This window comes from Ambystoma mexicanum, chromosome 3q (assembly GCF_040938575.1).
Source record: "Ambystoma mexicanum isolate Mex_15411 chromosome 3q, UKY_AmexF1_1, whole genome shotgun sequence".
NCBI classification, from domain to species: domain Eukaryota; kingdom Metazoa; phylum Chordata; class Amphibia; order Caudata; family Ambystomatidae; genus Ambystoma; species Ambystoma mexicanum.
The window spans coordinates 875,372,714-875,386,001 of record NC_090926.1 but is presented as its reverse complement, the minus strand read 5'-3'; the positions used below and the strand labels follow the sequence as shown (position 1 = coordinate 875,386,001).

The window sequence follows — 13,288 nt, the reverse complement described above, 5'->3', positions numbered from 1 at the left end:
ATCTGATGGACTCACTAGACCACTTCAGCCCTCCCAATGAGCCAGGGCAGCCAGTTGCCGGTGTAAGCGGGAAAACCTCTGCCTTGTCCCTGTTTATGGAGTAGTCAGAGGATGAAGTGAACTCTTGAATCTCCGCCATTACAGGCGCTAGGTTGTTTTCCGGCTCACGGATATATAGGAGCGTGTCGTCCGCGTATAGGGAGATTAGCTGGGTCGCCCCATTTAGGTTAATGCCCCTGCTGGAATGTCAAAGCCTGAGCGCTATTGCCATTGGTTCTATTGTTAGGGCAAATAGTATAGGTGAAAACGGGCAGCCTTGCCTAGTGCCTCGTCCCAGGAAAAACATGTCTGAGATTGCCTTGTTGGTTAGGACCCGGGCTCCGTGTAAAGCAATTTCACGTACCTAATAGTTCGGGCCTATCCCAAATGCCTCAAGTACTGCCAGTAAGTAGACCCAGGACACAGAATCAAAGGCCTTTTCGGCATCCAATGAAACGGCCACAGCGTTTCTTCCCGGGTCAATCTGGGCCATTATGCCAAATAGCCTACGCAGGTTAAACGCAGTAGATCTAGCGGGGACAAACCCATTCTGATACGGATGAACGAGTGTCGGAACCGCCGGTAAAAGCCTAGTGGCCAGTACCTTGGCGAATATTTTGGCATCTGTATTAATGAGAGATGGCGGTCTATAGGACGACATATCCTGTGGAGGGCGACGAGGTTTAGGAAGAACAGTTATCAATGCCTCTCTCATGGATACAGGAAGTATATTACAGTCGAGGGATTCTTCCCAGACCAGCAACAACAACGGAACAAGCTCCGCACTGTATTCCTTGTAGAACTCTGCGCCCAGGCCATCTAACCCCAGAGCTTTATTGGACGTTAAATCTTTAATTGCCTCAGCAATCTCATCTACAGTGAGAGGTTGATCCAGTGCCAGGCGGGTTTCCTCTTTGAGTTTCGGCAGAGACAGTGTCGCAAGGTATGCCCCTATCTCAGTAGCCGATTTAGTGTCTCTATTACTAAACAACTGTTCGTAGAACCCAGCAAACTCAGCATTAATCTCGTTCTCATTGACCAACACTGCACCGTTGGGTTTCTGTATGCTGGTAATTTGATTAGTGTGTCTGTCCTGTTTGAGTAGATTAGATGGTGTCCTACCAGCCTTGTTGCCCTCGCCATATCTCCGGGCTCGGATTGGTGCGGCGATGAACTGCACTTCACTGGACGCTAGTTTGTTAAATTCCTGGAGAAGTTGCTGTATGTCAGCTAATAAGTTAACCTTCAGTCAAGGCCAGTTCAGCCCGAACTCCCTTAAGCAGACCCACAGATTTGGAAAGTAGCGTGCACCTGACCCAAACCTTGAAGGATTCCCACACCGTGGAGCATTTATCGACTGAGTCGATGTTAATTTCGAGGAACTCAGAAATCTCAGTGTGCAGCGCCTCCACCACCCCGGGGTCCCTCAACAAACCCTTGGGCATCCTCCATCTCTTGGGGGGTCTAGGGCAGTTATGAAACGTGACCTCCAGTGTTATAGGGGCATGGTCAGACATCGTGCAAGCCAATATTTCACATACCTGTGTTCCAGCAATCAAAGAGGGGGAGATAAACCAGTAATCGATTCTGGACTCGGGATCGTGAACCGATGAGTAGTACTTGTACCCCCTTGCAGTCGGGTGGAGGGCACGCCAGGCATCCTCTAGGGCGAGCTGCGAAAGGATACTTTGCATAGTTAGGACAGACCTGCTTGGTGCTCTAACAGTCGTACTGGATCTATCAAGTACCGGGTTCATAGCCATATTAAAATCTCCCCCCCAAATTATATTAGGAATATCGATCGCAGAGATCAGTTGGTATACATCTGTATAAAAGGCAGGGTCATCAATGTTCGGCCCATAGGTGTTGGCCAACAATATCTGCTGACGAGCGATCGAGCCCCAGACCAGAACATATCTGCCCTGAGGGTCGAATTTATGGCCTTCGAGTCGGAGCCCAAGATTTGGGTGTATAAGTGTAGCTACACCCCTGGCCTGGGACGAGTAGTTGGTACAGAATTTGGACTTGCCCCAACCAGGCAACAGTATATCGTTGTCAGAACCAACATTATGAGATTCCTGTAACATAATAATTTGGGCACCGTGCCTGACTATGTAGTTTCTCACCTTCTTGGCTTTCAAACGATTATTTAGACCCCTTACATTCCATGAAACAATTTTAACCCTCAAAGCGTGAGCAGGACCTTCCCAAAAAATTGTGAGGATAGTAACTCAAGACTCCCAGATGTCAAATCAGGCATACCGGACCATGTCAGTGAACTCCAGACCACTTGTTTCAACAGTAACTCATAACCATTTTCCAAACAAACCATCCCAGAACAGAGACCCGTGCAGTTGGGCAACCATCCAACTACACTCCAAGGGGTTCGAAAGAAACAGTCCCCAACTTTCCCCATCTTCACCCGCCCACCACCCTCCCCGTCTGCCCCAACTCGACAGTGTCTGATCCCAAACTTGTGGAGCACTCCCGGGGTAGCCATGTTGCCTCACATGGCCGCCAACCCCGGCAACCAACGCCACCTCCTACAGGAGATGGCTGACTGTAATCTCCCATCCAAAGGGCCCGTGAAATGGAGCCACAGAACCACTGAATGCCAAATCATGAACATGCGTGCTTCCTAGTCCGCTGGTCGGGGTCTATTGTTCGGGGCATGTCGCTCCCCTCTTGGAGGGAGGAGTATAGAAGACTCAATATAGGACAGGGGTTCGGATGGGTTCTCAAAAAAGTGCGACCTCCCAGCGTGTTGGATTTTCATTTTGGCGTACGTGATCTGCCATTCTCTGAGGAGCCTCTTAACAGGTTCATATGATCGTCTGCTTGCCTGGACAGAGGCGGAAAAGTCCGGATAGATATGTATGCGGTTTCCCTCATAATGCAATGTGCCAGCCTCTCTAGCCAGACGTAGGATTGTGTCCCTGTCCCTGTAGTTCAGCAGGCGAGCAATTATAGTCCGAGGCGGCGCCCCCGGCTTGGGCGTCGGGGCAAGGGTACGGTGTGCCCTCTCAACAAGGAAGTGTTCAGACAATGCCTCAGGCCCAAATAAGGATTTAAGGAGTTCTTCCATGTGTTTCTCCATCTGGCCCTTGCCGAAGGATTCGGCCACTCCAACAACACGGATATTGTTTCTTCTGGACCTGGATTCGAGGTCCTCACACTTGCTCTGTTGCTTGCTCATCGTGTCTTTAATATAGGATATATCAGGACTGTGGTGCCCGATAGTATCCTCATTAACACTTATCCTACCCTCAGCCTCGGTGACCCGAGCACTCTCCTTATCGATCCTGGCCTGTAGTAGCTACTATCTCATCCAGCTTGGTATTTACAGCCAGGAATCCGTTCTGAACTAGCATGGCCAGTTTGTTCTCTCTGTCTAACACATCCCGTTCAACCTGTTCTTCCTCATCTGGCTGCGTGCAAATTGCCACAGGATGGCTAGCCGTATTGGAAAATGTGTCCATGGGGCCCTTCTTCTTGCCCCCAGGGGTCTTAGAGGCTCTGTTTGACTTACCAGATTCCCCCATTTTTTTGTATCTTGACCGTACGTGTATTGGAAAGGATCTCCGTAGGGTCGAGGCCTAGCCCAAGGGAGCAGACTCAAGGGGCAAACAGAGTGCGCAATCAGGATGGATTGTGTCCTCTAACGTATAAGGAAAACAGTGCACCAGCGAGAACTCCAGTATGTTAGCCCCCAGGGGTCTCCCCCAGACAGCAGTGCGGAGCCAGAGAGACAGAGTAACTGTTGCGCCGAAGGGGAGCCTAGTCGTCACAGCCAGCAAGATTCAGCCACAAGTAATACGTAGGGCCTACTGCAGTCCGGTCAAGGAGATTGTGGAGCCAGTGTGTGAGGATAGATTGGGATTATTCGAGAGTCAATCAATCACCCAGCACCGGATGCCACCCGTACCGCCAAGCAAAGCACTCAAGGGGCCATAGATGTAAGCCTCAGCTGGCGATGGTTATCAATATGCACATCGGCCTACGGCGGCACAGGAACCAGTGTCCAATTTAAGAGGGAGGGACGCGGGCCCAGCGGTCCGTATGTGCCGCGCAGCCGGCCCCCAGCACATAGACAAGCGGAGGGGCACAGAGGGAGGCAAGCGGCAAGGCAGGGGGACCACGGCCGCAGGGGAGACCAAGAGCCGAGAAGCTTCGGCCCCGGCGGCGCCGGCAGGGCTCTGCGTCCCCTCCCCTCACACCCGGCAACAGCTTACCCGGCGCGTCGGATTAACAGCCGGATTGACAGCGTCAGGATCAAGCACCGGCGAGGGTCAGGTGGCACCAGGGCCAGGAGAGGTGGTCTGGCAGGCAGTGTCAGTCAAAGCCGGACCGGGCCACAGTGACCATCCGACGCGACGAGTCTCCAGAGCGTCTTCACAGAAGGATGCAGGAACCGGTGCCAAGGAGGAAGCTCCGCCCCTCAGTGGCCCACAGCGCCCAGCAGCCGCGTCTGTCAGGTAAAGTCGCCAGGAGTCGGCCCGGGGGTGCCGCTCGCGCCGGCGGCACTCCGAAAGGGCAGAGCTCGAGAATGCGGCAACGCCAGGGGTTCAAATTTAAACAAGTGGCGCCCGAGCCCGGCTCCAACCGGCACCCCGTTCTGCAGCAACTCAGCCAGCCCGAGGAAGGATTTATTAGCACAGGATGTGAAGGCGGCGCGGGAGCTTCGGGTCTAAGCGGCCATCTTCTCAGTGCGCAACAGCCCCCCCCCCCTCCCCACTGTGTACAAGTTTAAATCCATGGATTAATATGGATCATGTTGAAGGCAGTTTGAACCATCTAACGAAGCACTGATAGTAATGTTACTTTTTCCATATAGCTCTCGGTGCCAAATTCTTTCACCTTCTAATTGTTGTAATGCTAGTTTTTTTTAATATTAAAGAAACATACTTTATCTTTCAAATGTCGGTAGATTTAGGGTTGAGAGGGCCTTGATGGAATTTGAACTGGCAACTACAGTCTGCCCACAGATCATTGAGCTCTTCCTAGCATGTAGTCAAAACAGGTTGGAATTTAGAGATGATGGTAACATTTTGGTGGTTCTCCTTGCAAATCATGCATGCAAGTAGTGATATAAAAAAAGCTACCATTCACTGTTCATTTGTCTGAATAAATCTCAAATGCAATTAGAATTTTCAGCATCATACTTGATTTTGCTAATTCACCTTGAGCTGTGTAGGCAACGCTTGACTCGCCTTAAAGTTCTCAGTCAGTCGCCGGACTTTCTGTAGCTAGTGATTGAAGATCCTGGCTGTGAAGCACTGTTGATGGGGCAAGTTCACCTTTCAGCCCATAAATTTTGCATGCAAGTCTGAAACCTCATCCGCCCACCATCTCAGACTCTGACATCAGAAAATCACTTTACATGTATATAGATATATGTTTGCCAGCACCTTAGATACTGGTGCTAAGGTGCTGAAATCTCCAGGGAAAAACCTTTAGCCTGGGCAATTCTGGAGTGTTGTGAATCAGGAAAGCCTGTTTTGCGTTACTTCTACTTGTCTGGGCTCATCACTGTTTCCTTCTTGCTAAAAAACATAATCAACATATATAGATTGCAAACCTGTCTCAAGTATTGTAACTGCTCACAATGTCATGTTTGCCATTACTTCATATTTTCAATTTAGCGAGGTGTGACATATGCTAGAATAACATATTTAACCTAGTATGTTCACATCAGTTATAGAAAAGAACTAAGTGGAGAATCAAAGTAAAAAGTGCATTAATGTGTGTTGTCCATTGCTTTCTTAGAAACATCACTACAGAGAGCTGCCGCCAGAGGTGCAAGAGACGTTGGGCTCAATCCCAGATGACTTTGTGTGTTACTTTACATCTCGTTTTCCCAAACTTTTACTTCATACATACCATGCTATGCAATCCTGCCACCATGAAAGACAATTTCAGCCCTACTATTTTCAGGAGCTGTTGGATCAGAGACTCTTGACAGTTCACCCAACACAAGATTCTGTTTGACAAAGGAGTTCTGGATTCTGTGACCTGCATTCCCAATCGTACTCCTGCAAAAGCAGTTTTGTTGACCTTGAATACTGCCATTGTGTTTGGGAAAGAGGACAACCTTTCAACATTACCAAGCCTGTAATCAGTGCCTTGTACGGTCTGCTGCTAATGTGGTTAAAGAGACCAGTCAGGTTTTGGAGGACAACATGTCTATGAAGTATTTGAACAACAATCACTGTGGCCGTTACAGTAATTCTGCTGTGAAGCACATCATGGAAAACTGGAGTGAAAAAAGATGGACTTATTCTTCCTTTACTGGAAGAAAGTACTTGTATTATGTTTTGCTTTTATATTTTAACATATGGATTGTGGGATTGGTGAGAGGAACTCGGGATTGAAAAGGTTTCCTCCAAATCTGCCTATAATGACTTAGTATTGCACTACTGCCTTTCTGTGTTAGTATGCCTGGTGGTGAAACGGTAAACATAAAGGGAACAATGAACAAAATATGTCGAGAATGCTGCCTACTTTTTTAATGGCACATTCTAGCTATTTGATCTTGATTGCCCTTTATTCAACCAGCTTCGGAATTGGTTCAACCAGAATTCAATAATTGAAGACTCTGATTGTTTCTCATATGGGATCTTTATGGCCTTGTATAAAATAACCAAATAATAATTCAAAGCATATTGGTGGCATTTAGCTAAGAGGACTATAAACCTGAGGGCATCGTAACGAAGTGTATGTTGGGCAGTTAGGGGATCTCTGAAGTGTGGCTTCTCTTTTGTGTTTGTATCATCAGCATTAGCCCACACTGATGGGAGCAGGTTTGCACAACAGAAATGTTACTAAGTTCTATTGGATTTCACTAGAAAGTGCAGGGATTACATTTTAAAGATAGGAAGAATGGTTATCTCGTCAGGAGAGGTCTACTCTACTGTGGAATAAACATATGGATTTGTAGTTGCCAACAATGTATCACCTCACTGAATACTGTGACTATGTTGCTTGCAGAATGGCCTGCACAATCCTGTATATGATAATTGCACACATTCCTAATACTGTAAAACCATGGTTTGCAAGAAAGAAAGTGGGACATTATGAGAGATGGTGTATGCTTGCTCCAAAAGTTAATTCATTAAACTTTCAATGAATGGCAAGTTATACAATTGGAGGAAACATCCACTGTAATGTGGAGGAGAAGAAATGTACAATGCTTCTGGGGTTGCAAAACATCTTTGAAAAATGTCTGTCGTTGCCTTTAAAGTGAGACTGACTTTAGTTCAGTGCTAACCTTTACTTGGCATCAATGAATCTTCAAAGCGAGTATTCTTTAATGAATTTAGGCATACCCTTCTGTTTCTCATACCTTAATTATGAGCTGAAACCCCTCGTGAAGAGGCTTTTCGTTGAGTAGATTGTCATGGGGAATGCCCCTTTTTTTTTTTTTTTACTTCAAACATATGTGAAAAAATGTCAATGTCAAAATGCATCAGTATAGTTTTTACTGATTACCGTACTGCATTTATCACTTGAATGCTAAGGACAGGTGAACAGGGTGATTGACTTTGTTCTGAGATTGAATAATGGGGTTTACTTTTTTTTAACTTGCTTGCAGAGGATGCAATATTGATTTTCTGTCCCCTTAAAGCTGAAGTGCAATTCCTTTTCTACGTCTTTTTAATAGAATGAACAATGTGTTCAAATAAGGACAGGTTAAGTGTAGCTATAATGCATATGATACATTTGTATTAGTCTTTTGCAGATTTGTTTTTATTTATTTTGTATATTTATTTTTATTTAATTTTTACAACAGGTTTTAGTAAATTTCAATACTGCATTTTTTAAAGATTCCAAATTGTTCCAATGAATTGTACATGTTAAATCCTGTTATTACTGATAAAGAAAAGTAATACTGCATCTTTCAGTAAAAGTATTTTGCTTGGTGTTTAGAATTATTGTTAGTGAATTGTTGGTCCTCGGAGCTAAAATGTGTATGTACTTGTTGCCACTGTCTTAATTTGAAATCATGAAAGTTAAGGTGTATGAATGAAATGAAAACATATGTTATTTTATGTGTTTGAGCTGTCACTAACTTTGAAATTACATGAATTACTGTTTTACTTTGTGAGGGTTACGAGAGCAACATGCCAAACTATGTGAGGTAGATTTTTTAAAAGATTTCTTGCCTTAAGGAATTTCAGGATTAGATCCCTTCCTTGGCTTAACGGAAGCATATTTTTATACCGCCAATGTATTTTTTTTTATATTTCACCTGAGATGAGCAGTACATAAAGCTTAAATATAAAAATAAAAATGTCTATATTACATCTTTTTTTGTAATTCATGCGCAGTATTTCCTTGTGCAGTGGGTAATGTGGCACTTTGACATTGAGTCCAATATTGGCATGTTTTTGTGTTAACATGGACCTCAGTGTGTGTGTGTGGGTCTAGAATAACTGGAGAAACTCAGGATATTTTAGGAGTATAGAAATGTGTATTTTATGGAACTACTTGCTAGCATATTGTTATTTAAGGTGGCCTGTATCTTTTTGAAGCGAACCCTCTTTTTAACTTTTTTAATATTCTGAACTCCTAATCAACTTTTCAAATGAAACCACTCGGTGGACATTCTGTGAAGTTGAACATTTGTTTAGAATTCTGTACAATTTAAAGGGACAAATGTGCAAAATGTAATGTGAATCCTTGTAGAACATTATTTCTCGAATACACCACTTGCCACCATATTTCAGTGATTAGCCGTTTCAGTGATCTGTGCCATTATTGTGGCTGCATGTCTGGTTCTGTTCAACATTCACTGAGAAACTAGGCATGAGCACATTTTTACCACCCGTAGCTGCAAATTTCTATAACGTAGTACCAACAGTAGTTAGATAGGTCAGAAGTGATTAGATATAGATCAGTTAAAGGGGACAACTAACTATAGGCCTACCATTCCTTGAAAGAAAATTAGTCTTCCGGGACGTATTGCAGGGGTCTGCAACCTTTGGCTCTCCAATTGTTTTGGACTACAAATCCCACCCCTAGCCATCATAGACAATGGTGAGGCATCATGGAAGTTGTAGTCCAAAACCTCTGAAGAGCCACATGTTGCTGACCTCTGATATATTGCATATTTCCTTGTAACAAACTGATCCCTAAACAAAATCACAGCGATATTTACTCTTCTCTGCTAAGCAATGTTTGTCCAAGCTCATTTGCTGCCCCTATGAAAATGATTGTTCAGCTTGCATGGGTTTTCAAAGCAGACGTTGTTACCGATGTTTTCTTTAATTTAGATTTGAGGCGAGAAATCATCTGAGCACACCAAGGGCTCAGTTGCAGATGTTTTCTCATTAGGCAAAATCTTTGGCCTCTTCATAGGGGTTATCTGAATTTAGTTTTTTTCTGCCAGCTAATTAGTCTCGACGCCAGACAGTCCTGCGTGGTTGTTTTGGCAAAGGTCCCATTTAGGCACTTGGGTAACAGGGGTGCAGGAACCTATCCACGCAGGGATATTATTGGAAGCAGTAATATCCTGCCACAGGGACCTAATTTGCAACAGGATGTTACTGTTTGCTTAAATATATTGTCATCCTAAGCACATATAAATCCAGCGCTTTGGATGACAGTATATTTAACCACACACTACGTGCTCAGTACCTGGAACAGTTACAGCTCCATGTACTGAGCATGTAGCTGTCTGCGGATATAGAAGCTGGGAGCAGGCTTTGCATGAATGGTCTCATTTTTCTTTAAAATGCAGAAATGTATCATTGCCTCTGTTGCTATACAGAAGCATGCTTTATTTCATTGCCCATCATCTTCTGAAACCTTAATTCTGAAACCTTAATTCACGACTATTTATTTGCTTGCATTTGACCATCTGCATTGTTGGATGCCTTAGTTGTAGTTTGTAGGAGATTTAGGTAGTGCACATTTCTTTCAGATGGTGCAAATTTCAACTAAGCCAGGTATCATAACTTTGACTCCTGCAGAAGTGATATGATAGGGTGTATGTGAGACACTGAGGGGAGACAGCATTGCGAATTCATACAAACCAGAGTGGAGGGGGTAACTTGGGACTTAACCTGCCAAGGTAGTGCAAATCTTCAGGTAGTGTAGGGACTATTTTCTTACATGATTAACTACTAACTTATAGCATGTAACAAATTTAATACAATTAGTGTTTAGAATGGGACAGCTGAGTCCATAGCACTTTGTGCAAATTGTTGGTGCAAATTTAGCGTGCAAACTGGGATGTAATTGGGACTGCAATCATAGACTCTGAAATGCTGTTTAGAAAATATATGCAGGAATTAAAGCTGCTCTTGCAATGGAAGACGTGAGGGTTAGAGAACTTTTAATGTGAAAAATCATGTTGCACATTCAAAGTAGGCCCATTGTCCTTGTGCTAGCGCAGGAAGCCAGAATAAGAAATGTTAACTCATTGATTCCGGCGCTCATTGAACTAAAACTCTGATCAAGGGTGATGGTAGAATAGAACAGGGACTTCTGCAAGTTTCCAGGAGGTTTGGCCATTCGGAGGTGGTTTCAGATTGGCCGTCATGGCCACAGAACAAGGACGCCAAGTTCCATCACAAAGGGTCCAGTTGGACCCAGTCCTAAATCCTTTGGCGCCAGGCTCATGAGAAAGTGTGCTCTGCACACTTTTATTCTGGTGCAAGTACCGTTTCCTCCCTTGCAGGGCCTCCACATAAATCCAGGTCAGGCGTGGCCATAGGAATACATCGGGCTGCACGTTCAGCATCTTCTGGGATTGGCAGGGTGGGGACACAAGGCAGAGCGAGGGGGCGTGGCTGGGACCAGGCTATTTAAGCCTGCCCCGCTCGCATGCAAGTGCTTCGCGTTAGTCTGCTTATAGCAGCGCAACGCTCACTGCTGCCTGAAGCGCATCTTACCTGATTCCAGCAATACCTTCGCCTGAAGTGCATCTTACCTGATTCCAGCAGCCACTGCTGTCGGAGCGCATCCTTACCTGATCCCGGCTTCCAACACTCACTCAGGAGCCCATCTTCGGCCAGCATCCTTGCGGATCCAGGCATCCATCATCCGCCGGCAGATCTTCAGAAAGCAGCGTCCCGTCTGACTTTGCCAGGCCATCCCTGCAAGAGAAAAGGACAAACAAGGTTAGAAACAGCATAAAGACATTACGCTAAGGTTGCGCGCAACACTATCCTCGCTCTTGACCTTCGAACCAAGTTTACCATCTATTGGGACAACGTAAACTCCTCAGGCCTCTATTGGGGCTCGCTTCCAGCACTGCAGTTCCTTTGGGCCTCTCATCACCTATTGGGGAGAAGGAAAGACATTACAAGGGATACGGATAATAATCACAGAAAAAAGACATTGCAAAAGAATAGCGACAATAATCATTGTTGAACACTTACCTTTGAAGTGGATCAGCCACAGCCAGTCTGGGTTTCCACGCACATGGACCAGTGAAGAAACTAGGCATATGACATCACATTTAGGGGCAGGCAGATCTTCCCCTTTGTGTAAGGGAGTATACATGAAGTGGGCAGGTAGAAACAAGGTTTCAAAACGAGGCACTGAAGAGAAAGGAGGGGCGTTTTGCTACCGAAGGAGAGAGAAAGAAAATTGCAGAAACGGGAGGTAAATAGGGCATGATCGGAGGCAGACAGACCAGGTTGACGGTGCCCGAGAGGCCTCCTGCAGACATGAAAGGAGGAGAAGGGAGCCAGGGGAAATTCGAAGCCTAGTTGAGACCGAGGGCACAGAGCCTGTCCTTTGCTGCCTCTGCAAGCGTAGATCCGTCAGGGATTTTGGTAAGCATACAAGTTAACAAAGTGAGAACATTACATCATGTTTGTGTGCGATAGAATATGGTGCGGTGAGTTTTGCGTGTGGGTAGCCAGTGTGGAGCTGCAAAAGTATTGAAAGTAGGTCAATGTTCTGTAGACAATTCCAGGTTCACCTGCCAAACTTCTTTGTGGGAGGTTTTGTAAAAAGAATTAAATAAAATCTGAATGCTTTCGCTTTTTTGAGACATGTGAAATTCAGGTGTACAATGTGTGAAATATGATTTGACTTTGTTTCCTGCTGAATGTTCTGCCTTTTAGAGTCAAACTCAGCATCTCCAACCCCAATGAAGGGTGGTGAGACGAGAATACAGTGTCAGGGGTGGCAAGAGTGTATGGAGTTATTTTCAAATCTCTGTAAGCAACATGGCATTACTCTGGGAAATGAGCCAGCTGTTGTTCAGCCAGCAAGAACTGGCTGCTCTCCACCGCTGCAGGCTGAGTCTGCCGTCCCAGCATGGAGAAAGGGTGGGGCCAAAGTGACTCACCATCCAGCAGTGCACAAGACAGTACATTGTGCAGTGCTTTAAAGATTTAATTGAAATCTTTCAAATGCTTGAAATCCCCATGGGCCAAATATGGAATATTTTTTTCATCTTATCCTCGACCTTGCATCTGGTAGTCTTATTCGATGCCTAAATGAGCAACAAAATCTGTCTTGGGAGGATTTTGAGAAAGAGATTAGAAGGCAGTTCTCGCTGTTTCATTCTATTCAAGAGGCGAAGGAGGCCGCTTACAGCATGTCCGCCCAGCCCAATGAGTCTCCTTGCCAGTTCCTAAAAAGGGCATTCTCAGGTTTTGATGTGGCCTATGACCCTCGCTCAACAGAATTTAAAACTGTGTTCTTCTATGGTTGCAGCGAGATATCAGTTCTCAGCTGCTGCGCGAATTTAACTGAGATAAATCCTTTAATGGAACTTTGAACAAGCCACTCTGATCTATGAAATAACTTCTCATGAGAAGGGAGAGGCAAGAAGTAAGGAACATAAGCAAAAAAATCAAAGGGTCTACACCTGCAATTTTAGAGGTGAAATCTGGAAAGATAACATTGGACAGCTCAAACTCGGAATGACAAACCACACAGAGGGGTGGGCCTCACAGAGGACACCAACCCAAACACCTGTGTTCCAATCCATCGATCCTAATGACAGAAATACATACATTAGCCCTCTGTATCTTGGTATTTCTCCCAAGTCTGGGTTTCACTATGATATGCCAGTGCTTATTAACACCCGGAATCAGATGTATAATGGGCCATTCCAGGCATTGGGGGCCCAGAGTAGGTTTGAGCCTGCCACAATGGTATATGGCAATCAAGCATAGACCAAGATATGTAGATAAGTTAATTGAAAATGGAAGTCAACAATTCCAGCTACATGAGACAGAATGTGAGCTATAAACCTCGCCAATATGTTCCGTCCTCGCCACAGGTT

General features: G+C 45.2%; 1 protein-coding gene across 1 annotated transcript in view; it reads left to right on the top strand.

The window, feature by feature from the left end:
• ERN1 (endoplasmic reticulum to nucleus signaling 1) overlaps positions 1 to 8,342 on the top strand; it is a 749,808-nt gene extending 741,466 nt beyond the window's left edge. Inside the window, exon 22 of the mRNA XM_069654991.1 lies at positions 5,806 to 8,342. Coding sequence (XP_069511092.1) covers positions 5,806 to 6,027 — 222 coding nt within the window. The 3' untranslated portion in view covers positions 6,028 to 8,342. The remainder of the gene's footprint in view (positions 1 to 5,805) is intronic.
• Positions 8,343 to 13,288: the final 4,946 nt, after the last annotated feature.